At 42.3% G+C, this 26,823-nt stretch overlaps 1 protein-coding gene across 1 annotated transcript in view; it reads left to right on the top strand.

Annotated features, from left to right (window-relative positions):
* LOC311233356 (tropomodulin-3-like) overlaps nt 1-26,571 on the top strand; it is a gene marked incomplete at both ends in the record, with an annotated part of 79,325 nt that extends 52,754 nt beyond the window's left edge. Inside the window, 2 exons of the mRNA XM_084320331.1 lie at nt 9,544-9,669; nt 26,465-26,571. Of these exons, the coding sequence (XP_084176457.1) occupies nt 9,544-9,669; nt 26,465-26,571 (233 nt within the window). The remainder of the gene's footprint in view (nt 1-9,543; nt 9,670-26,464) is intronic.
* Nucleotides 26,572-26,823: the final 252 nt, after the last annotated feature.

The raw sequence follows: 26,823 nt of genomic DNA, 5'->3' as shown, positions 1-26,823 counted from the left end.
CAGTCTGTAGCCAACTTTGTAGCTGAGCTACGCCAACTGTCAGAACATTGTGAATTCGGGGCAGTGTTGGATGATATGCTCCGTGACAGATTAGTTTGCGGCATTAATAATGACCCCATACAGCGCCGCCTGCTGGGGGAAGCCCCGCCGCTGACTTTAAAAAAAGCCCTGGAGATTTCCCAAGGTATGGAGATGGCTGCAAATAATGCTAGGGACATACAGAGGGGGAATGGGTTGTCACAGACAGCGACAGTGCACCAAGTCAGAAGGGATCATGCCTATAAAGAGACTGGTAAAAATGAAGTGTTTAAAAAAGGGGTGGAATGTTTTAGGTGTGGGGGGTCGTCTCATTATGCAAATGACTGTAGATTCAAAGAGGCTGTCTGCCATAATTGTAATAAAAAGGGACACCTAGCAAAGAAGTGCAGGAGTTCAAAAGACAATAAAATGGGCAGGGGCAAGCCTTGGCAGGGAAAGCAGCGACAGGCTCAAGCCTCCACACACCACCTGGAAGAAACGCATGAGGAAGCAGAGTGTGCATACAACATGTTCGGGGTGGGAACAGATGAGGAGCCACCTGAACCCTATTATGCCACTATCACTGTCGGGGGACAGGATGTAAAGTTTGAGATTGACTCAGGGGCTACTGCATCGGTCATCAGTGAGGAGACCTACAGGAAGACATGGGGTCCGTCTAACCTACCACCCATTAGCCCATCAAAGCTCAGGCTCAGGACATACACAGGTCAGCCCATACCTCATATAGGGGTGCTATATGTGGACATTTTAGCGGGGAATCAGAAGGCAAAGGCCAGGCTGGTTATAGCTAAGGGGGGGGGGGGGGGGCAAGTCTTTTGGGCCGTGATTGGCTAAGGAAAATTAAGCTAAACTGGCATAATGTTAAATATGTGCACACGACAGACATGAATGAATGAATGAATGAAAACTTTATTTAACAGATTGCAGAATGGGTACAATACAGTACGGCTCAATACATACAATTGTTAAGGGGATGCAGACCTGAGAAAGACGTTTGTCTTGTTTCCATCAGGGTCCCCCATTTTCAATTCATATAGACATATATGACATACATGACATACAGATAGTCAGTACTGCTACATCTATACATTTATGACATACCAGATTTGCAAATACAGTACTGTTTGTGATACAGAAGGAGTCAAGAAAAGGGAGTATATACATTTGACGTAGAAACTGTACATTGGAGGTTGGGTGGGGGGGGTTGGGTACATTGGGATATTGACAACCATACTGGGTAATTTACATTGGAGGTGGTTGGGGGGCGGGGGGCACACTGTATAAACAAGTAACACTGTACATTGAGGGGGGGGGGGGGAGGAGACACTGTACAAACAAACACAATTGTACATTGAACTATTGACAAAACCATACTAGGTAACTGACTGTACATTGGAGGGGGTTGGAATGATTGGGTTAGGATATTTACAGGGGCCAGTGTTGAATTGCAGTCTCCCGTAGGTGTCCCTTGAGAGAGGTTTTGAAAGTGGGTAGTGATCCACATTCCTTTACAGCTTTGGGTAGGGCGTTCCACATTGATGTGGCATAATTGCGAAACGTGTTTAGTCCCTTATTTGAGCCGAATCTGGGTTTGACATGATTTGTGGAGCTCCCTCTGGTGTTGTGATCGTGGTATTCACTGACCTTTGGGAAGTATTTTGACATGTACATGGGTACCTTGGTCGTGTAGTGTATCTTGTAGACCAGGCCCATTGCAAGTTGTTGTACTCTGTCGTCTACTCTAAGCCATCCTAGGTTGTCGAAGTGGGCAGGGGTGAGGTGGGTTCTAGGAGTAAGGTCAAGCAGTAGTCTGACCAGTTTGTTTTGAGATGTTTGTAATTTTGTTTTTAGCGCCTTTGAGGTGCTTTGGTACCATGAGGTGCAAGCATAGTCGTAGTACCCCTGAATGAGTGCTCCTGCCAGAGTCTTCAGGGTGTTCTTGTTTACCAGAGAGGAGATCCGGTACAAGAATCGAGTTCGTTGGTTGACTTTTTTTATTACATTGGATGCCATTTTGTCACAGGAGAGATTAGCCTCTAGGATGGACCCCAGGTAGGTAATTTCATCTTTCCTTGTGACAATATTGTCACCCACTGTAACTGAGAAGCCGTCGGTCTTGCTGAGTTTGTTATTTGAACCGAAGAGACAGAGGACAGAGGACATCCTGCATCGGTACAGTGATGTTTTCAGGGACGAGCTGGGCACACTGAAGGGGGTAACTGTGAAACTACATGTTGACCCTGAGGCCGCCCCAAGGTTTTTCAAGCCTAGGTCGGTGCCGTATGCCATGAAGGTCAAAGTGGAGGAGGAGCTGGAACGTTTGCAGAAGCAAGGCATCATTGAACCCGTCCAATTTTCAAGGTGGGCGGCTCCCATTGTTCCAATCCTGAAAGAGGATAATACAGCACGCATATGTGGAGACTACAAGGTGACGGTAAATCAGGTCTCTAAACTGGAGGAGTATCCACTACCAAGAGTGGATGACCTGTTTGCAACCTTGTCAGGGGGGAAGCTTTTCACAAAGCTAGACATGAGCCATGCTTACCAGCAACTGCAACTTGACGAAGAGTCAAAAGAGTGTCACCATCAACACTCACAAGGGCTTATTCAAATACAATCGCCTTGTGTTTGGAGTGGCATCCAGCCCCGCCATTTTTCAAAGAACAATGGACACGCTGTTACAGGGTATCCCGCACGTAGCGGTATATCTGGATGATATCCTCATCACGGGGGCCACGGAGGCGGAGCATCTGGCTAACCTAACGCAGGTGTTGAAACGACTCTCAGACGCAGGACTGCGTTTGAAGCATGCCAAGTGTGTGTTCCTGGCACCGAGCATGACCTACCTGGGACACAGGATAACAGCACAGGGGCTCAGCCCTTTGGAAGACAAGGTGAGAGCCATAAAGGAGGCTCCAAGCCCAAAGAGTGTCCTTGAACTGAGATCGTTTTTGGGCATGGTGAATTATTATGGCAAATTTCTGCCGGATTTATCAAATGTTTTGGCTCCGCTGTACAAGCTACTGCACCTTGACACTAAGTGGGAGTGGAGTGGAGAGCAGCAGAGAGCTTTTAAGGAAGTGAAAGAGCTGCTCCAGTCTGCAAAGCTGCTCGTTCACTACGACCCAGACAAAGAGATCATCGTCTCGAGTGATGCCTTGCCTTATGGAGTCGGAGCCGTGCTCTCACACATCATGGAGGATGGAGATGAGAGGCCTGTTGTTTTTGCTTCACGTACCCTAACAGCAGCGGAGAAGGGGTACTCTCAGTTAGATAAAGAGGGTCTAGCTGTTGTTTTTGCTGTGAAGCGTTTCCATCAATACCTATACGGACGGGCATTCACTATCACAACAGACCATAAACCTCTGATGAGTCTGTTCAGTGAGACAAAATGCATCCCACCGCTGGCCTCAGCCAGGATACAGCGTTGGGCTCTCACACTCTCAGCCTACCAGTACACTATATTGTTCAAAGCGGGCAAGGATAACGCAAATGCTGACGCACTGAGTCTACTGCCGTTACCAGAGACACCCGCCACTACATATGTGCCTCCAGAGACTGTGTTTTCATTGGAGAGGCTAGCAGAGACACCTATCAAAGCGACACAGATTAAGCAGTGGACAGAGAGGGACCCGGTCCTGTCTCGGGTCAAGACCTTCCTTTTGCAAGGTTGGCCCAGTGTCGTGGAGGGAGAGGAACTGATAACTGATAATGGCCCAACATTCACCAGTGAGCTATTCAGTGAATTTATGCACCAGAATGGCATTAATCACATTAGGACGGCGCCGTTCCACCCAGCCTCAAATGGTTTGGCTGAGCGGGCTGTTCAGACAGTGAAAGAGGGGTTAAAGAGGATGACAGGAGACTCTCTAAACACTAGACTTTCACGGTTCCTGTTTACCTATCGCCTCACGCCTCAAACGACAACGGGGCGCACGCCAGCAGAGATGCTGATGGGCCGTAGGCCCAAGGCGAGATTGGACTTGCTGCGTCCAGACATGAAGGCGAAAGTACAGAGGAAGCAGGAGAAGCAGAAGGAGCGTCATGATCAGCACGCAAAAGAGAGACAATTAGAACCTGAGGACAAGGTCTATGTGAGGAATTTCAGTACTATCAATAAGCAACAGTGGCTGCCTGGCGTTATTCTGAGACAGAGTGGCCCAGTTTCCTATGTCATTCAACTGACTGATGGACGTGTTTTCCGTAGACACCAGGACCATGTACGCCTACGCTACGACACAAGTTCAGAGACGGATCGCACCACGGTGGATACCTGTGGGGAACAGACTATGGGAGAATGTTGTTTGCCAGTGACTACTGTACCAGTGTCAGACTCCCCAGGAGAGGTGTCTGTGTCCCCAAGAAGAGTTGACACTCAGACCCCTCTCATGCTCTCAACACCAGAGCCACCCAAACCTCAGTCACCTGTGGTGTGTCCGAGGTCACCAGCGGTATTGCGCAGGTCACAGCGTGATCGCAGACCTCCCGACAGACTGAACATTTAACGAGACAGTTATGAGTGTAATGACTGTTGGTAATATGTTTTTCAAGTGCCTTATTTGGTAAGCTGTTGCTAAGTCATTTATTTGGTATATATATATTTTTGGAAAGTGTACAAGGGTAAGACACTACTGTTATTATTTTTGTATTACATGGACATTTTGGTAATGTTGAAATTTAAAGGGGGAGGGGTGTTATAATGTCAGCTTTATATATATCTAGGGTTAATATTGATGCAGTATCTATATTTCCCCACTAGAGGGAGCTATCGCTCAAGGCATATTATTTTGTGACTACAGATATAATACGTGAGGTATTCTCCGTATCGGGTGCCTGAGTTCTTACCTGTATGACTAACGTGCGCGGAGTGTAAGACGCACCTGTATTGTACAACCTTCCATTGCTCCCGTTTTCCACTAAACTACTAAACCAACGGGATCACAAGCGTGTCGTGTGGCTTACTTATTATTAGAGGTTACCACACTGGACTTGTCCGAGGTCAGAATGAGATCAATGGTAGTTTGTGTTGAATCACACACTCTTGTGGGTTGGGTGATTAGCTGACTGACACTGTGCAGATCACAAACAAATGTAAAACCTACTGAAGGACTTGGAGACTACTTGCCGTTTTGCTGGTTGAGCGTCCTGGGCACGGTTATATTGACGAGGTTTGACAACATAGGTTCAAAGATAACTTCACATTTATTGGCTGTTCGTTTATATATTGCTTCATGCATCTGGCTTCTCGAGTCGGGTCCAGCTGCAGACCCGGAGACGAACGCCGTGTTACTGTTGACCAGTGTTAATTTTGGCAGCTATTTTCATTTTAGTCTTAGTCATGTGTCAAGTGCTCCTTTTTCGTTTTCATCATATTTAGTCATCTTCATTTATTTTTCGTTTAGTCAGTTTTAGTCAACTAAATGTCTGAGCATTTTAGTCTTAGTCAGTTTTTTTTTGATAAACGGATGACATTTTTGTCTATTTTTATTGTATTTATTTATGTACAAAAATTTTTATATAAATTATAAAACTTTTTTTTCTTTTCTTTTTACAGCTACTGTTTTATATATACTGTTTTTTTTGTAATAACTAGAAAGTAATGGTATTTATTCAACAACAGGTGATTGTAGGGCTGGGCGATATATCGAGTATACTCGATGTATCGTGGCTTGTTCTACGTGAGATGTAGTAAATTACTATATCGTGAACATCGAGTATTAGCCGTCAGCTAGCCGCCGCGGCTAAAAACAAACGATCAACACGGACCGACTTAGTGCAGCGTTTTCCTCATTTCATTATATACACAGACCAGCGCGGACCTTCAATGATGAGCAATTGTCATTTCATTAGACACATACCAGCTCAGACCTTCAATGACATGCAATTCAATTGAATTTACCAACTTTAGCTAACGCTAAACTATCTAACTAACATGACTCCCCAATACTAGTTTCATTAGTGAGGAAATGGGGCGGGTATATTGATGAGGCTTGACAGCAGAGGTCCAAAGATAACTTCACTTTTATTGGCAATTAGTTTCTTTATATCGCTTCCAGGTTCCAACTGTGTTGACAAAATGCAATCCTGGTGTGGTTAGCTACGGCACATTAGATTGCTCAAACACGCTTTCTGTCTATCTCTCTCTCTTCTTCTTCTTCTTCTTCTTGTATATTTCCGGCGGACTACGCGTCTAGGCGTATTGCCGCCCTCCACAGGACAGTGGGAGCACTATAGATGTCCAGCCCTCCCTATATTCTGTTATACAGCCCCGCGGCGAGCAGGAACCTCTCTCGCTCTCGCTCTCTCTCTCGCTCTCGCTCTCTCTCTCTCTATGTTCAATGATTTAAAGTGGCCACACGTTACAATATAAATACTAACTGGATAGTTGATGATAAACATTTAATTTCATTATCTGAAATATTATAAAATCATTAAGTCTGCTATAAGCCATTATCCCTTTGTGTGTGATTATTATTGTCTCACAGTAGTGTATAAAGTGTGTGTGTGTTTTTAGCTAAAGAGGATAGAAAACACAGTACTGTGCAAAAGTAGTTTTTATATAAATTTATATAAAATAAAAAGTTTCAGTAGTTTACTCTTAGTACATTTTTTGAAACTTTTAATTTAATTATTTTTTAAAGCATCTTCATGGTTTAATGCAAACATATGTTGCAGGGACTATTATAATCATCATATTGGCATGACTGTATGCATCAAAGGGTTAAATCAAGCATTTTTAAGTGCTTTAGAGGAAATGTCAAAATATTGCGATATATATCGTGTATCGTGATATAGCAAAAGAATATCGCGATATCCTTTAGAGGCCGTATCGCCCAGCCCTATAGATTAGTATTAGTATCATTAAAAGTTATATGCTCAACTATGCTTCACCCACGGAAAGGTTGTTGGCACATTGGTTCCACACGGACATTATACGTTGTTGCACACTTCCTCCTATCCAGAAGGCTCAGTTTAGGTTAGCTACTGTAGTAACCGAGGCTCTGTTGTGATTTTTAATGCACAATAAATATTCAACATTCTCTTTTGAGACTCCACCTCAGACTCTTATCATTTGGCACTAAAAGCTAAACATTGTCACCGGTATGGCTGTCCGCAACATGTCATTAATTGTGTGTGAGAGGTCGATCAGTTAGCCACATTAGCGTGAGCTAGGTTAGCCACTAGCTAACGCGAGCTAGATGGAAATACAAACAATGTAACGTTACTGGTGAAAAGGTGATTTACCTTGGAATACTCCTTTGCCAACTTGCTGTACTTTGCTTGCAGGTCTGCAGCTGGATTATGAATAGTCCCAACTTTAGCCAAGATAACGTTAAAGCTAAAACTAGCTTTTCAAATAGCTCTTAAGCTAATGCTAATAACATAGCTCCCCGTCACACTGCTCTACTCGGGACGAGGGCATTAAGAAAAGTTATAATTATTTTGCCTCGTCTTGTTTTAGTCAACAATATCAACATACATGAAGAGAAATTTCGTCCTGGTTTTTGTAAATTACATTTTTGTGTCCTCAGTTGTGGTCAACGATATTTAATAAACTATTTAACATTGACTAACATCTTTCGTTATCATTTTAGTCAACAAAATTAACACTGCTGTTGACTATTTACTTCCTCATGTGACGTCACTTAAAATACGGCTACCAAGACGCTTAAAAAGCAAAAGAGTCGAGTTGAGTAGGTAGTGGTACCATGCAGACTTGCAGTGGAAAAGCAGCATAAGAGAATACTTCATAATGTTTCATGCAATTAAAAAGTAAATATATATATATTTAGTACACATGATTTATTTATTTTAAATAACAGTGACACTTTTCTTTTTTTTATAAGAAATCCAGCCATATTCCTTTCATTGTATTTCAAATACTGCACTTTAATTTCAAGTGGAAAACTAATCTTTCCATGAACTCAATCAGCGCCAGACCCGAGGATAGTCGGGTTATCTCGCCATGCGTTGAGCGACGGGACCCCCGAAAACCCGGGTTTTCATCGTTATTTCTTTTATTTGATTTTTTTATTCATTTCAGGCACATGGACCTCGGGGTTATCATAGGGAATCATCCTGAGATCGCTAGAGTGCAATACCGGCCTCATCCTGCTAGGTGGCAGTATCGCCCACCCTTTGAAACCTTTTTTTCACACCCGGTGTTACATTTAATTCCCTCCGAGCGCTTTTTTTTGGGTCAGGCGAGTAGCGGTTCACTCGATCACATTGAAACGCCTCCAATGCCCCAGATGCATGTGTTGTGGTGGATTATGTTGGGGACACAATCGACACCAATACTGGAAATCACGATCAATTGGAATATTCTTATAGCAGAATTCACGTAGCGCCCTATAAAGCTTTTCAGGAATGAACCCGGATCACTCCTGAACTATACAATATTCACCACGGTAGAACACGCAAACGTATACATTAATTTTTTTTTCTTTTTCACATGAACGAAAAACGATGAATAGTTGATGTCAAATGAGCCATAGTATTGTCTCCATAGCTATACTATAGAATATAGATATAGCCCTGCAAACACCGCCACGCATCCCTATCTCTTAGAGCGGTGGCGCAGTAGGAACAAAGATGGCTAGACCTGCCGGTGCTGAAGAGTTAATAACTGACAATCAGGGAATTTAAACATTGTTGACAGTTTTTTTTGTGTTTATTTTAAAGAAAGGAAAGCCTAGTGCTGGTTGAGCATATGCATACTTTATGTTGATGGCCTTTGTCTATAATGTGGCCAGAAAAATTTAGGTTTAATTATTTCATTTGTTTGCACTAAGTTAATAATTTGACAAATGTAGCCTATTTTTTTCAGTCAGTTCGTTCTTTGTGTGCCAAACATTATTTAAGGCAAACCGCTGTAAACCTTTTTTTTTACCAAATAAATGAGAAGCATGCAGCAATGCCTCCCCTCTTGCTGTACCAAAATCTCTCCTAGCTCTAACCAGTCACTGTCGAAATGATGTGCCTGATGTCAAACTGCCTCATTCTTTCAGTTTTTGCATGACTACGTCTTTGAGAATAACTGAAACGTTGGATTCTTTTTAGGCTATATATCTTATGCTGATGTATGGTATTTTTGGAGTGTTAAATTCTTTTTAAATAAAAAATAACATATACCGAACCAAAAACCGTGATACGAACCGAACCGTGGATTTTGTGAACCGTTCCACCCCTAGTAATTGGTCAAGCTAACAATCCATAAGTATTTCAGATATCCATAGTTCCCTTGTTTAGTTTGGAGAACCTCAAGTCTCACTCCATTTGTTTACATTTTCACCTCCTGACAACATCTGATCAACCTCCAAGTTGTGATTGACAGCGTGATGAGGACATGTCCTCACTATTAAATAGGCACATTTTGTAGCCAAGCAGTAATTGATTGAAAGCACTTGTGTTTTTATTCTCAGTTACAGTTTCACTTAATGCTGAAAAGTTATCTACTGTATCTTTGTTTGTTACTCATATTATTATTATTCCTCCCTCCAGACCCCCCACAACTCCCTGAGCAGCAGGAGATGAGCCCCAGTCTGGGCCAAGAGGAGTCAGAGCCCCTACAGATTAAAGAGGAACAGGAGGAACTCTGGATCAGTCAGGATGGAGAGCAGCTTCAAGGTCTGGAGGAGGCTGATATCATAAAGTGCACATTCAAACCTGTCTCTGTGAAATGTGAGCATGATGATGATAAACCTCAGTCCTCATGGTTTAACCAAACCCAGGACCCAGAGTCCCTACAGATCAAAGAGGAACAGGAGGAAGTATTTCAAGATCTAGAGGAGGCTGATGGCTCCAAAATGACTTTACTCCCAGAGCTCCTACAGATTAAAGATGAACTACATCAAGGGCTGGAAGAAGCTGATGGCTCAGAGATCACAGGACACCCAGTAAAATGTGAAGATGGTCAAGAGAACGCTCAGCCCTTCCAGCCTCTTCAAACCCGTAGGGAGATGAACAGAGACGCTTACTCTTTACCCAGCACCTCAACTAAAAAGATGAAAACAGAACCTGATGCTGAGGACTGTGGCGTATCAGAACCAGCCAGTAACCTAGATCCAGCTGGTGATTTAGAACCAACTAGAGATGGCCAGCTTCTCTCTTCAGACTGTTCTGGAACTGAGACTGATGACAGTGATGATGAGAGTTCTGGAACTGAGACTGATGACAGTGATGAATGGAAGGAGAGTGGAGGACCAGGTTTGATGACTCTGAAACCAAAGAAGACACAGAAAATACGAAGTAGTCCTGGCTTCAGCAAGAAGGGAGATCTGAAGAGACTCATAAGTCATACTGGAGAGAATAAACTACAGACAAGACTCTTGGAAATCCCGCTCAAGAGATTGTCAACGGTAAGATGGGGAAGAAAATATTACAATTGGGAGTTGTTTTGCAAAATCCATTTGCAGATTTATTTTATATAAACTTTTACATGATACAAATATACATATACTGTATTAAAAAAATAAGTATAATAATACATGCTTAACTAGACTTGCCTAGTCTCGTTCTTGGCTGGGTCTTGCTTAATTAGACTTGCCTAGTCTCGTTCTTGGCTGTGTCTTGCTTAACTAGACTTGCCTAGTCTTGTTCCTGGCTGAGTTGGGCTTGACTGGGTGTCTGTCTGTAGTCTACTGTCTCTTAGCGAGAGAGAGAGGTGTGGAGAGAGACCCCTGTTGTGTACCTTTTTTAACAAATCTCAGACCAAAACCCTGCTCAGACTAGTCTGAGTAAAAACCTGCTCAGAGAGATTGGTGTTGGATTATTCCTGATTCTTGGACGATTAGTCAGTTAGCTAAGATACATCCAAATAAATCAAGCAAATCAATAACAAAAATTTAGATTGTGGTTGAGGCATCATCTAGCCATAATATCTGTTCTAGTGAGTGTAAACACTTCTACTTTTAACGATACAAGTCAGGGTTCTGAAGTGGTGTTTTGACTTTTGTGTCAGAGAGAACTCGAAAATCAGAGCGGTTTTAACTTTAAAGCCCAACGGTCAAATCTGGGTCGGATAAGAGTGTTACTTTATCTCTTTATGTCTCTTTCTTATGTGTGTGTTAAATGGTGCATTTATATAGTGCTTTTATCCAAAGTGCTTTACGATTTTGTTCCTCCCATTCACTCACACATTCACACACCAACGGTGCAAGGTGCCAACCTGCTCATTGGGAGCAATTAGGGGTTACGTTTTCTTGCTCAAGAACACTTCGACATGCTGCCCGGGAGGAGTGGGAATCAAACCCGGAACCTTCCAATTACCAGACGACCGCTCTACCTCCTGATCTACTGTCGCCTCATGTTAGGAGTTGAGTTGGAATTCAGAATCAATGCTATTGCATGTAATTCACGGTCATGACATGATTATCATTGTATTTATATAGTGCTTTTCTAGACACTCCTAACACTTTACAGTGTAGGGTGTAAATGGCCTCCTTCACCACTGGGTAGCACCCAACCTTGGGCTACAGGCTCAATGGCTGCGAGACACTGGCACCAGACACACATCACACTACACAATGGCTGAAAGGCTCAGGAAATGGGGATTGATACCAGCCAATTAAGGGGAAGTGATAATAGGGTGGCCTTGATGTCAGAGAGCTGGTGGGACCAGGTGGGTTTGCAGAACTGGAGTTTTGAGAGAAACTTTGGTCTTTGTCTACCAGGTGGAGAATGTCAGTCTGTTTGACACTGTGGTCTTGTTTGATCAGGTGGAGAGCAATAATAATAATAATAATAATAATAATAATAATAATCTTTATTTGTATAGCACCTTTCATACAAGAATTGCAGCTCAAAGTGCTTCACAACAGAAAAAAGACGGGGACACAAAATGTGCACAAAGTGCAGACATATAAAATCACAGTTTTTCACATTAGGATCTAACATCCCAATAGTCCACCTTGTTTATTTTTTACTCATCCATCTCATTTGCCAAAGACCTAAAGTTACCCATAACGACGGAAGGGAGATATGGTTTGTATCGCCTTCTCTCTCTCCGTGCTTCAGCCCTCTTCTGTCTCGCACGTCACCCATGTCCTCAACATCCACGAAAGCCACCATTAGTCCTTTTCAGCTCCTCCGGGACTGTTAGTTAAGTCCGGGTTGGTTAGCTGGCTGTGGAGCGCCGGCTGGTTGCGTAGCGACAACAGCTGACCTCTCATGTAAACAAAGAACCCGGACGCTCCGATCAGCTGTTGTCGGCTCGCAAACTTGAAAAGTAATTCCACCATCAGCCAGACAGACAAAAACTCTTCTTGCGTGTTTAGAAGGGCATAACTTAAATAAAAAGGACTTGTGTCCTTGTAAAAAATACAATAGAAACGTAGAATTAGATGAAAAGTACATAAATGGGTAGAGCGATCTGCAGCAGTGGCCGTCTCAGGCGACTCATGCGCACAAATGTCATTGTCCACAATCTGGAAATATGTCTTTTGTCATACCTTTGAACAAACAAACAACAACAATGACAGCAGACATTATACATAAATCAGTAATGGAGACGTGCAGAGAACGTACAGTAGGAATACAATACATCAACAAGGACCGGGTCTAACGAGTGCAAGATTCATTTAATGTTTTTTTAAATGTTTCGGTTTGCCCTAGGTAGTCTGTAACGACCAGAGGGCAACAGCTTGAACTCCCCATAGAGTGGGTGAAAGGGGTCACCCACAATCTTCCTAGCTTTGTTCCTAATCACTTCGTTGTAGATGTAGCTTGGCTGTTTATGCAGCGTCCCTATGGTTTTAGAGGCCAAATTCACTATCCTCTGCAACTTATTCCTTCCTTATGTTCAGATTTCCTTACCACATGGCCATGTTAAAGGTTAAGATTCCCTCCACTAGGTTCTTATAAACTTTTTCTATAATTGGCTTACTTAAAAAAAAAGTTCAAAAAGTTGTTGAGCTTACGTAGCTTAAATATGTGGTCTGTATTTTTATTGAAGTTAAGATCGTTATCAATGTATGTGCCAAGATATTTAAAATGATCCACTTGCTCCGTCGTTTATCCGTTGATCATGAGAGGCTGCATTGAGATACTGTTATGTATGACAAGTTCCTTAGTTTTACTTACATTCATCTCTAATAGGCCGTATGGTGAAGGCTGAGAAGTGGCTAGAAAACGATTCTCGTTCCCACCTCGGCGAATTACAAAATGTTCACTCTGGGTGAAAGATAGATTGGTGTAGATTTAGGAACAAAAAGTTCTCCATTGACTAAATAGCCCATTTTGCCCAATTATAATTTTAAAGTCGGGACTAGATCTTTCCTCACGAACGGATATTTGGTCACCACAGTTTTATTTGACGCAATTGGTGCGAGTTCGGTCACGTATCTTGCGCTCGACCAATAGCAGCTCTCTTTGTTGCGAGGATCCTCGTGGTCAATCCGGTGTCAACAAAATCCACAGACGTTACATCAGAACAGGACGAAAATGGACATAAAACACCTTCTAAAGTTCGCAAAAAGGTTTCTAAACAATGTTATATGCATCTCACGTCCGTTCAGAAAGAACGTGTACAAGATTTTACAGACACGGTGGGATAGATATAGAAACTGCGTCGAACGGTGGCTTAACCTACCAGTCCAGAATCATACCATTGTGGAGACATACAAACATTGTTTAGAGATGGATTTGTGTCATAAATGTCATGATGTCAAGTATGTTGTGTATGTCATAAATGTCATGATGAATTGAAAATGGGGCACCCTGATGTAAACAAGACGAAAGTCTTTCTCTGGTCTGCATCCCCTTAACAATTGTGTGTATTGAGCCGTACTGTATTGTACCCATTCTGCAATCTGTTAATAAAGTTTTCAATCAATCAAGATAAGATATTCCTTTATTGGTCCCATTGGGGAAATTCAGGCATCATAGCAGCATGGGGGAGGGGAGGTACAGGTAGTAAAAACAAGCAGTGTAAACAATATAACAAGTCAATATAATTAACTAACTAACTGAAATATACAGTATTCACATAAGGTGCAGTATGCATACGGTAGTGTTATTGTCCTTTTTAGGTTCCTAGTAGTTGTAGTTGGATGTCTGGCAGCAGTCCCTGCCCACTGTTGTGGAGCCTGATGGCCGCTGGTATGAAGGACTGACCGGAGGTTTGTTCGTCACATACATACACAACTAACACAAGTTTAAAGTTTCAAGTTTGTTTATTATTTATCACAATAAAATACAGGTACTTTATGATGAAATGCTTGTTTCTGTATGAGCCCCTGAGAGTGTGCTTCATACAGTAAAAAAAAGTAAGTAAGTAAAGAGGAATATTCAATATACATATATACAATACAGAGTAAAATGAGTAAACAGTGAGGTGTGTGGAGAGATCAGTGTCAAACTGATCTCAACAAATACAAACAAATCACACTACTACTGTATAATCCTAATCCCCCCGCCCTATACATCCCAACCCCAGTACACACCCTCATCCACCACCACACTTCCCAGATGTTAATCATCCTCACCACTATCATCTGAGTCATCATCCCATGTAGCCCTATCTTCTGTTTCCTTAGAAACATTTGCACAGTTTTGGCATTGACAAAGATCTGTACATGGCAGTTTTGCAGACACACATGAACATCTTCCTGTCTCAAATTGTCCTTGTTTGCAACCTTAGTGGACTACCTGCAACACACTATCAGAGGCCGGATTTGTAGTCATCCGTCATAGTCACTGTTAACTCCCCACCCTCGACATGCCACCCATTGCCAACAGGTAAAGGGGCACACATTATAGATTTCAATGAATGTCTCATTATAGCTACTTGGTAATTTGCCCTTTTGCAGTGTTGGTACAATGCGCCACTTGTTGGGGGCATAGAGAGTTCTGGCAAAGCCGATGATGCCATGCAGAATGCTTTATATCTGGCATCATTCACATTCTTAGCTGATGGCTGGCCATACAGGTGGCACACATATTTGCTAAGACCATCAAAGGTAGACTGGTCTAGGGTAATTCACCTTTCCCCTTCCTCCCACACTGTGCAACATCCACAGTGCAATACCCACCCACTACCGTCTGACACTGTTATTTGTGTATTGCTATTCTGTATATTGTTGTTATTTTGTATATTGTACAGGACTAACATTGTCTTATTGTATAGCATTTAATGTTTCTGTATAGGATTTTATGTTTCTCTTTTATTACTTGTGATTTTATTACTGCACCTTAGGTTTGAGTCCACAATCTCGTTGTATGCAAATATAATGACAATAAAGTACAATCTAATCTAATCAGGGTCCCCCGTTTTCAATTCATCATGACATTTATGACATACACGACATACAGATATACAAATATATATCATGACATTTATGACACAAATCGATCTCTAAACAATGTTTGTATGTCTCCACAATGGTATGATTCTGGACTGGTAGGTTAAGCCACCATTCTATGCAGTTTCTATATCTATCCCACCGTGTCTGTGTAAAATCTTGTACACGTTCTTTCTGAACGGACGTGAGATGCATATAACATTGTTTAGAAACCTTTTTGCTTTAGAAGGTGTTTTATGTCAATTTTCGTCCTGTTCTGATGTAACGTTAGTCTGTGGATTTTGTTGACACCGGATCGACCAATAGCAGCTCTTTTTGTTGCGAGGATCAAATATCCGTTTGCGAGGAAAGATCTAGTCCCGACTTTAAAATGATGATTGCGCAAAATGGGCTATTTTGTCAATGGAGAACTTTTTGTTCCTAAATCTACACCAAGAGTGAAAATTGTGTAATTCGCCGAGGTGGGAACGGGATGAAATGATACAGCCTTCACCATACGGCCTATAAGGAACTTTCTTTACACCAGTCAGGAGAGATGACACATGGTCCCTGTATGTACCCTCATGGTCCCTGTATGTACCCTCTCATGGTCCCTGTATGTAGCCTCTCATGGTCCCTGTATGTACCCTCTCATGGTCCCTGTATGTACCCTCATGGTCCCTGTATGTACCCTCTCATGGTCCCTGTATGTAGCCTCTCATGGTCCCTGTATGTACCCTCTCATGGTCCCTGTATGTACCCTCTCATGGTCCCTGAATGTATCCTCTCATGGTCCCTGTATGTACCCTCTCATGGTCCCTGTATGTACCCTCTCATGGTCCCTGTATGTACCCTCTCATGGTCCCTGTATGTAACCTCTCATGGTACCCTCTCTCATAGTATCCCTCTTCTTCAGTAAGGCAACAAGGCCATATCGTCTGCGTATTTAAACAAGCAAAAGTTCTAACAGTCAATTTGGAACTTGTTTGTATTCAAGGAGAAAACTAAGGAGATAAAATGGTCCCATGCGGTGCTACTGTGTTGAGCGTAGTGACATCAGATAGACTTCCATTAACACGGACCCATTGAGGGCGGTTAGAGAGGAAGTCTCTGATCAGATGGATGATATCTCCATTTACCCCTGTGTCAATACGTCTCTGTATGAGAGTGTGTATCTGCATGGTGTTAAATGCAGATGTGAAATCTATATAAATCTATAAATGTTAGTTACCTAACGTTTACATTTTTTAATAAAAAGACAAAACGACAATTTCCTTTGACGAGCAAAAAAATAAATAAATTTTTTGTGTAAAACATACTTACAACTTTTCTGATGTACTTCTCTCCATCACATCCAGATAGAAACGATGGGTGCTTCCTGAATTTATGGTTGCATTACAAAAATGTGTAGTTGCCTACAGGGGGCGGGTCAACTTACCCACTGGCCCAGTGGCCCAGTCTCCCTAAGTTAAGACGGTGAAGGCTTTTACAATTTGGTATTTGTTTGGGCAAGTTGTCCAAGTTTAAAATGTGTGGGGTTTTGCATGTAGATTTAGGAAATGAACTTGAACATGTTCTTGAAACACAAAATGTACTTTTAATGATTAATGAATTAAATAATTATATACCATGCCTTAGTTAATCTTCCTATGTGGCTTAGTTCCATAGTTATCATCAGTTCTTGCTAAACATTACCTTGAAAATGACATTTGACCTTTACAATGACCTTGAGACATAATAATTACTTCATAAATTGATCCCTTGCACCAACAAACATAGAAAAGGTGATATTATACAAGGATCTAGTTCTAATAGGAGCTGAGATATGACATGTTCTCTTTCCGACGGTGGCCATATTGGATTTTATGCATACAGGCCACCAGGCGAATACCCCAAGTTGTATGCTGTGATTTTTTTAAACCTTGTGCCCATACCTAACACCATACCTAACTTTTGCAAAACTTTTAACCAAATTGCAAAATATTCCCTCTCAGCTAAATGTTTTACATTTGTATTTTAACATCTCCATAGTCGACTAACTGCTAGCATCTGCAGCGACGTAATTCTCCTCGCAATAAAATATTACAATTCTCGCGATACTGGAAGCTACCTCTGATAGCTCTATGTAGCTGTAAAGACATTCATTGTCAATGGATTGGTCAAAAAGAAGAGAGAGCTGCTGGGATACACATATGTAGTAAACCATCAGCGAAAGAAAGCTGCTGTTTTGTCCTTTTTTGATAAGTAAATGACAATTGACAATACGGATGTATTGTTTAGCCCAAGAGTAGCCTATTGATCATTTGTTTGTAATATGTTTATCAGAACGACATAAGCATAATAGATATAAGGAACTTGGTTAGTTCACACCTTATTTCACATATATGGGCACAGATGTAACTACAGACAGATATGACCAAATCAACAGAAAAAGATCTTTCCTCCTTTGCCTTTCAGCTATAGGCCACAACAGGATTAACAAGCAGCATCAAGGCTGCAACAGTTGTCTTGGTGCTGGGCAGACTGAAAGGTTATAGGGTGGCAATATGCTGGATACTATAAGACTGTTGAAAGAAACAGGCAAAATGTGATCTTAATTCATGATCTTGATCTGATAAACATATTACAAACGAATGATCAATAGGCTACTCTTTGGCTAAACAATATATGGATACATTTACATGTAATTTATATTGCTAATATAATGTCCAACCATTGAATATATCATTTAAGACTGAATGAGCTGTACTAGTGGTCTGTATACTTTTAATTGCTCCCCAGAACAACACAAACTAGGAACACCATTGATATTGTTACAACAGATACAACCACAATGTCATATTGCAGGCAACTGCCTGTTGGGTTTTATCTCAGTATTTTATTAATGTTGGCCAGTTTTCAATAACCGCCCTTGGAGCAGATTCACTTTTAAATCACATCAACTAACTAGAGTATAATTTTTTTTTAGAACTAGAGAAATACAAACTGAACGAATACAAAACACACACAAGATCTGAACTCTTCATTGGTGTACTTCTCTCTTCTCCAGGTACAATTGCTGCATTGCTCCCCAACAACAAGCAGAGATATGAACGAGTCAAGGCCTCACTGCTGTGACCAGTGTGAGAAGAGCTTCAGTTACTCTGGAGACTTAAAGATACACCAGCGCATTCATACAGGAGAGAAGCCATATAACTGTGACCAGTGTGAGAAGAGCTTCAGTCAGTCTGGCAGCCTAAAGATACACCAGCGCATTCATACAGGAGAGAAGCCTTACTACTGTGACCAATGTGAGAAGAGCTTCAGTACCTCTAGAGACTTGAAGAGACACCAGCGCCATCATACAGGAGAGAAGCCTTACTTTTGTGACCAATGTGGAACATGCTTCAGTACCTCTGGAGACTTAAAGAGACACCAGCGCATTCATACAGGAGAGAAGCCTTACTACTGTGACCAATGTGGAACGCGCTTCAGGACCTCTGGTGACTTAAAGATACACCAGCGCATTCATACAGGAGAGAAGCCATATAACTGTGACCAGTGTGAGAAGAGCTTCAGTCAGTCTGGCAGCCTAAAGACTCACCAGCGCAGTCATACAGGAGAGAAGCCTTACTACTGTGACCAATGTGAGAAGAGCTTCAGTACCTCTAGAGACTTAAAGAGACACCAGCACATTCATACAGGAGAGAAGCCATATAACTGTGACCAGTGTGAGAAGAGCTTCAGTCAGTCTGATCACTTAAAGAGTCACCAGCGCATTCATACAGGAGAGAAGCCATATAACTGTGACCAGTGTGAGAAGAGCTTCAGTCAGTCTGGCAGCCTAAAGAGTCACCAGCACATTCATACAGGAGATTAGCCTTACTACTGTGTCCAATGTGGAACGTGCTTCAGTAACTCTGGAGGCTTAAAGAAACACAGCGCATTCATACAGGCGAGAAGCCCTTCAGTCAATTTGGAAACTTAGAGATAGGGGTGGGCGATATATCGAGTATACTTGATGTATCGCGGATTGTTCTACCCGAGATGTAGTACTGTACTATATCGCGAACAGCGAGTATTTAGTTTATATGGCGCCGCCCGCGGCCGAGAGACACTCTCAGTGCTTTCCTCGAGAAGGGACGGCGGAGCTATAGGCTAACGTTAGTGTAGTCAGGGCTGTACAGTGCGATATAATGTTGCGGTTGTAATTTCATTAGACAGACCAGCGCAGACCTTTAATAACATGTAATTTAATTGACACGAGCAATGAGCTAACGGTAGCTGCTAACCAAGGTATCCATTAGGATTATGCTAAGCTACTAGCGATAGCTGCTAACCCTGGTAAACGGTCAAAGCGGACTCCACAAGACTAGTTCCATTCGTGAGGAAATGGGGTGGAAGCGTGGAAACGTGGAAACGCTTGACAACAGCAGTTTAAACATAACTTCATATTTATTAGTTTTCAAGTTTCTTTAATAGTTGTCATACAGAAGTACAGAATACTTTCATACAAAATGCTTCTTACTGTTACGCTCCAGAGACTGTGCTAGACAAGATAGTATCAAATAACATAGTATAGCATGTAATTTAGAAGAAGAAAATGAGGTCACAGTGTTCGGTATAGACATATGTACAATGTTCTGAGTTACCATATAATATACAATACTATTGTAACTGAGGGGTACAATTCCCTGACTGTATTGATAAGTATGGTATCATTAAACCACTACCGCTTTATGTACTTTAACTACTGGCCATACAGTACACGATATCTAAATATGATGAACACTTTCCACAATGAAATCGGTTCCAGTCAAAGGTAATAATCAAATATTTAATGGAGCAAAAGGTACATAGAATATTTATCTTACATTTATCATTTGAATGCACTTGTAAGGCAAATGAGTACTCGTAGGCAAATCAACACTGAATGTCCAATCTCTGGTTACGCAGGAAGCAAGTATACAACCTGGCTCTTAGGGAATTATATCTATGGTACACTTAATGATATAGCAGGATATTCTGGAAGGGGTCCTCCCGGTTGTAAGCCGGTAGGGGGGGTAGGAGAGCCGTCGGTAGTAGACCGTCTGGTCAACGATATCTATGGAGACTTCAAGTACAGAAGACAGTGCAATAGACTCTTGATCCGTAGATGAATACACCTTGGTTCTCTTGTAGGCTGTAGCTCCACAATGAAGAAGAAGCTAGGCGACCTCAGTCTCTCTGAGCGCCGACTCAACTTGACTCCTCTCGGGGGTAAATCCAACACTCACAGGCGTCGGCGATTATCCGCTCCACAAATCACAGTACCAAAGCAAATATATATTCCAGCCGCATAGGGCTCAGCAGTCGTCGGGTAGGTAATCCAGTGTACATGTCCCTCGGTCCTCGCCTAGATCTCTTCGGATGAAAGCGCCATGTGGTCGGCCCAACCTGGATAAGACTCTAGATAACACGAGGAAGCGTTGGAGATGCTGGTCACTTTAGAACTCTAACCGCACGATGCACCATACACGATAGACTATTATTACTCGATAGAAATACGTCGCACTCGACGGTACAGTGCCAAACTCTGACAATTCAGTTATTAATTCGCACGAGGTCTCAATGCTATTCTAAGGCCAAACAGGCCATACTTCACCGCACGTCGTATCTTGGTTGAGGCTTCACGTTCTGTTACTAAGTTGGGAAGAAGGGTAAGGGACTTCTACATTTACTTGCGCCACATTTATATGCACGGCGAACAAATAGTGCCACTCTCATTTCGGTAGCCGTATCCCTGAGCGGAGCCGGGGCTAGTACGGACATGTCTCGTCGGTACCTTTGAACTTGACTCCGGGGGCTGGTCCCCTGGCGCCTGGTCCTTTGTCCAATAGGAGAATGAACTATTATGGGCTATAGTAGGCTAAAGGGATATTCCGTGTATATGTACAAGGAATATACAAGGGATATCAAACGATATACAAATACCACTCAATATATATCAATAAATAAATATATATATTCGGTTTAATCTGATCCTTCGTAACAACTATGCAGTGTACTAATGTACAGTACTATATAGTGTAAAGCAGAAATGGGATGAGGTACAATTTAGGTACAATTTACAGTAAGGTGTACGAGTTGTAGTGCAATCCTTCATCAATAAATATAAAGTGTGGGGAGTGGGTGCTACAGTGTGTTTGTTTAAAGTGGGTGTGTGCTATAAAGTGTGTGGAGTGGGTGCTACAGTGTGTCTGTTTAAAGTGAGTGTGTGCGTGTGGATGTGTGTGCTATGTGCGTTTGGTGGTTGTTGTTGTGTAGTGTTCATTGTTCGTTTAGCAGTCTGATGGCCTGGGGATAGAAGCTTCTTCTGAGTCTTTCTGTGCTCGCCTTGAGACTCCGGTATCGCTTGCCTGACCGCAGCAGTTCAAAGAGGCAGTTGTTCGGGTGACTGGAGTCTTTAATGATTCTCTTAGCCTTGCCCTTGCAACGCTTGTTGTAAATGTTCTGGAGGGTGGGGAGCCCCCCTCCAATTGTGCGTTCGGCTGAACGTGTCACTCTTTGTAGTCTGCTTCGGTCTTGTGCAGTGCTATTCCCAAACCAGGAGGTGATGTTGCCAGTCAAGATGCTCTCTATTGTACATGAGTAGAAGTTCTTAAGGATCTTCTGACTGACTTGGAACTTCCTTAGGCGCCTGAGGAAGTAGAGGCGTTGTCGTGCCTTCTTCACAACACTGTCAATGTGTGTGGTCCATGTCAAGTCCTCGGATATGTAGGCTCCGAGGTACTTAAAGCTGTTGACTCTCTCAACCGGTGCCCCATCGATGCTGAGGGGGCTGTAGTCCTTGACCCCCGACCTCCTGAAGTCCACAATCATCTCCTTTGTTTTGCTGACGTTCAGGGAGAGGCTGTTTTCCTGGCACCATCCCGCCAGGACCTTGACCTCTTCCAGGTAGGCCCTCTCGTCGTTGGCAGAGATCAGGCCCACCACCACTGTGTCGTCAGCAAATTTGATGATTGTATTGCTACTCCGCTGAGCCACACAGTCGTGTGTGTACAGGGAGTAGAGGAGGGGACTCAGAACACAGCCCTGGGGGGCCCCTATGTTGAGGGTGATGGATGAGGAGGTGCAGTTGCCTGCTCTCACCACCTGGGGTCTGCCAGTCAGGAAGTCCAAGACCCACTGGCAGAGGTCATAGTTCAAGCCCAGGTCCCTGAGCTTGGCTATGAGTATGGAGGGGACTATGGTATTGAATGCCGAGCTGTAGTCGATGAATAGCATTCTCACATAGTTCCCCTGCCTCTTGTCCAGGTGTGATGCTGCTGTGTGCAGCACATGGGCTATGGCGTCCTCCGTGGACCTGTTGGGGCGGTATGCAAATTGCAGGGGGTTCATGTTGATGGGGAGGGAGGAGCAGATGTAGCCCTTTACTAGCTTCTCAAAGCACTTCATGGCTATGGAGGTGAGAGCTACAGGGCGGTAGTCGTTGAGGCAAGCAGGCTTGGATTAGTTATTCGTTTCTGTATATCATTCAATTTCCATCTCCGTGTGTCTCCATCTCCATCTCTTCCTGTTTACATTCGAGTGTGACGTTATCACCTACGGCAGCTTAGACGATCAAAACGCTAACCTAGAACAAACCCAGAGGGGGGGGGCTGGCTCTCTTGTTCATTCTCGCCCCCTCGCTCTCTCTCTCTCGCTCTCTCTCTACATTCAATGATTTAAAGTAGCCAAACGTTACAGACAGTATAAATACTAACTAGATAGTTGATGATATAAACATTTAATTTCATTATCTGAAATATTCTAAAATCATTAAGTCTGCTATAAGCCATTATACCTTTTGTGTGTGATTATTATTTTCTCACAGTAGGGTGTGTATATATATACATATATATATGTGTGTGTGTGTTTGGCTAAAGTGGATAGAAAACACAGTACTGTGTAAAAGTCTTAGGCACCCAAGAGTTTTTATATAAATTGTCTTAGATGTAAATAATTTTTTTTATTAGTGTGTCAGTAGACTACTCTTAGTATATTTTCATTAAATTATTTTTTAAAGCATCTTCATGGTTTAATAATGCAAACATATGTTGCAGGGACTTATTATAATCATCATATTGGCGTGACTGTATGCATCAAAGGGTTAAATCAAAAAAAATTAAGTGATTTAGAGGAAATGTAAAAATATCGCGATATATATCGTGTATCGCGATATAGCCAAAATATATCGCGATATCATTTTTGGCCATATCGCCCAGCCCTACTTAGAGATACACCAGCGCATTCATACAGGAGAGAACCCCTACTACACTGACCAGTGTAAGAATAGCTTCAGTAGATCTGACCACTTAAAGATACACCAGTGCATTCATACAGTAGAGATATACCATTATATTCCAGTATATTCATTCAGGTTTTCAAACTCTAAATCTTTTTTGAAATCTGCCTAAAAACTCAACATACTTGACAACACATTCATCCGGGACAGCAATCCAACTAATGTGATCTGCATCAGAAGAACTCACTCATTTGCTTCCATAGGTTTCCATGATAATCGCCTTTTACTGGAATATTCTAGAACGTTGTCATTGTTCGGCCTATTTATGAATAGTTTTCAAATAAACGCTAGATTATCGATAGTATGTATACGCATGCACGCTTGTGGCGCGTGCTGAAAATCACTTCTCCTATTTCCTGATGGCGCGCATAGTCAAACAGCCATATCACATAATCACATAAAAGCTTATATATCCGTGAAAACGAGTCTGATTATCCTTAGACTTGTAACATAGATTCCTTACCTGAGATCAGATGCTATCCAAATGGATTATTCCAATTCCTGATCGCCATTCGAAAAAATTTATCTTTTTATTGATTCACCGTGTATACAGTAAAACACATATTCCCTGCGGCTCCGAGAGTCCAGCATGAAGCTGGTAGATGCCGGCTGCGTGAGTGAGAAGAAAAATGTGGAGTGCGGTTTTTTTTTTCTCATTCATTTTCATTGAGTTCAATCCAAAAGGGTGAATTACCACCTGGGAGACGATAGGGGGCGCTTTTTTCACATCTGAGTGCCTGAGGTAGCTGAATTTCCAACGGTAGACTTGGTTGATTGCAAAAAAAAGAGAAAATACGAGAATTCTCGTGAGTGGGCATTCAACCCGCAGGGGTGGCATGCAAAGTGTTAATAGGCCTCTTTGTTTACAGCTTGATTATCACTGATACACATCCTTTTAACTTTAGCCTTTGATTTATGATCACAGGGACTCGAACACACGACGGTCTAGTAATTTTTACCCGAAAATGACTCTTTATTATTAACAAAAAATGCCTATGTACTCATACTACCCATATAACTCTGTATGATAGCATGTACAATAGTGCTGTATATGTAACGGTAGTCATATCATCACCTCAAACTTCGATGCCCCGAGGGAGTTTCGAACCCCGGTCTCCCACGCTGCGGGCAACAGCACAGACCGCTATACCAAGAAGTAAAGTAACTTCTTTTTATGTGTGTTTTGACGATGAGAGTGAGTTTAACCCATAGCACCGCTACTCACTCCAGTCACTTCACAACATCTGAAGTCCTTTGTGACTGCGCTTCGCGGTAACATCCGTTACATATACATCAGTGGCGGCTGCTGACCAAATTTTTTGGTGAAGCACAAATTATTATATTATATTATATTTATAAAACATCCCCCAATGTGTGTGTCAGTAGTGGCTGGTGAGTAAAAAAATTGGGCAGGACGGGAGATAATAAAGAAGTACAGACACAGTGTGGTTATGAAGACAGCAGACAGACACTACAGTTAAAGACAACAGGCACTAGTAATAAATACCTTGGAGTAACTCTTGACACACACCTCACTTACACACATCACAACAATAGCTTAGTCAAGACGGCAAATCAACAACTTTGTTTACAGCAAGATCAGACCCTCCCTCTGTTTCTGGTTGCTGGACACACTGAAGGGCCGCAAACAGGTAGTCCGCTACAACAACCTCACCTCTCTCCCTCTGACCACCAACATTGGGGTACCACAGGGGTGTGTTCTCTCCCCGTGGCTTTTTTCCCTCTACACTAACAACCTCCGTTCAGCATCCCCCTCAGTCAAAACCCTTAAATACGCGGACGACACCACCATCCTAGGGTTGATCTCCAACAACAAGGAGGATGACTACCGGCTGGAGGTGGAGCGAACACTCACATGGTGCAAAGAACATAACCTGATACTCAATGAAAGCAAGACCGTGGAACTCATTATTGACTTTCGCAAAATCACACCCACCAAAACACCCATGCTCATCAATAACCAACCCATTTCAGCCACAGACACATTTAAATACTTAGGAACACACATCAGCAACAAACTCAACTGGGATCATCACACCACTCATTTACTTAAAACAGCCAACCAAAGATTATTTCATTTAAGACAACTCAGGAAGTACAAGGTCAGGAAGACGTTAATGATTCAATTTTACACAGCCATCATACAAAACATCATTTCACTCTCCATCACTGTTTGGTACGGCAACACACCCAAACACACACTACACAGACTAGACAGGATCATCATTAGGGCATCCAAAATCATTAACTGCACACTCCCCACCCTGGACTCCATACACAAACATCACACGCGCACACAAAATTATCAGTGACCCCCTGCACCCAGCTCATCACCTCTTCCAACTCCTCCCCTCTGGTAGAAGGTTTAGGTCACTAGGTAGTCGCACGGTTAGGTTCAACAACCGTTTCTTCCCCAAGGCCATACAATTACTCAACTCCAACTCATCCTAATTTCACCCCCTGCTGTTATGTTATGTTATGCATGTTATGTTATGTTGATGTTGATGTTATGTTGTGTTCCATCATCCATGTGGTGTATTGTCGCAGCTACCACCTGCACCGTGCTCAAATTCCACCGGCCTGGCCGTGTGGCAATAAAAGAAACTTGAACTTGAACTTCTCATCCTCACTGTTTCAAACACATCTGTGTCCCCGCACAGTGATTTGTGCCAGATGTCTGCATTTTCATTTTCCAGATTTTTCCAGATTGCGAAAGTACAGAATGTAAGCTTTCAAATTATGTGTCATATGTTGAAATCTGAGAATTTTTTTAACATGATGTGCTCATTTATAACTTGTAAAGCCGTATGTTTTCTAGAATACTTAACGGGAGAAAAGGCTTCTGAAAGAAAGGCCACATTTTCACACTTCAGAGAGAGTGAGCTGGGCGTCAACAAAAACCCCTCCGGCAACGCCCTCATCTGAATAGCATTAACATAATTAAGTGCTGTCATGACAGTTATCCCTCCTCAGGACCCTGATGTAAACAAGACAAACGTATTTTTCTGGTCTCTCTTAGCAAGTGTTTGTATTGAGCTGTACTGTATTGTACCCATTCTGCAATCTGTTAATAAAGTTTTCAATGCATAGTAGTATAGACATTATTAGCATAGTAGGTAGTAGTATAGACAAGTCAGATTACTAGTAGTAAAGTGGATAATAGTAAAAGACGGTATG

Source organism: Notolepis coatsorum (assembly GCF_963971535.1).
Source record: "Notolepis coatsorum genome assembly, chromosome: 8".
In the NCBI taxonomy this organism is placed as follows: Eukaryota; Metazoa; Chordata; class Actinopteri; order Aulopiformes; family Paralepididae; genus Notolepis; species Notolepis coatsorum.
This window is presented reverse-complemented; position numbering and strand designations above follow the sequence as displayed.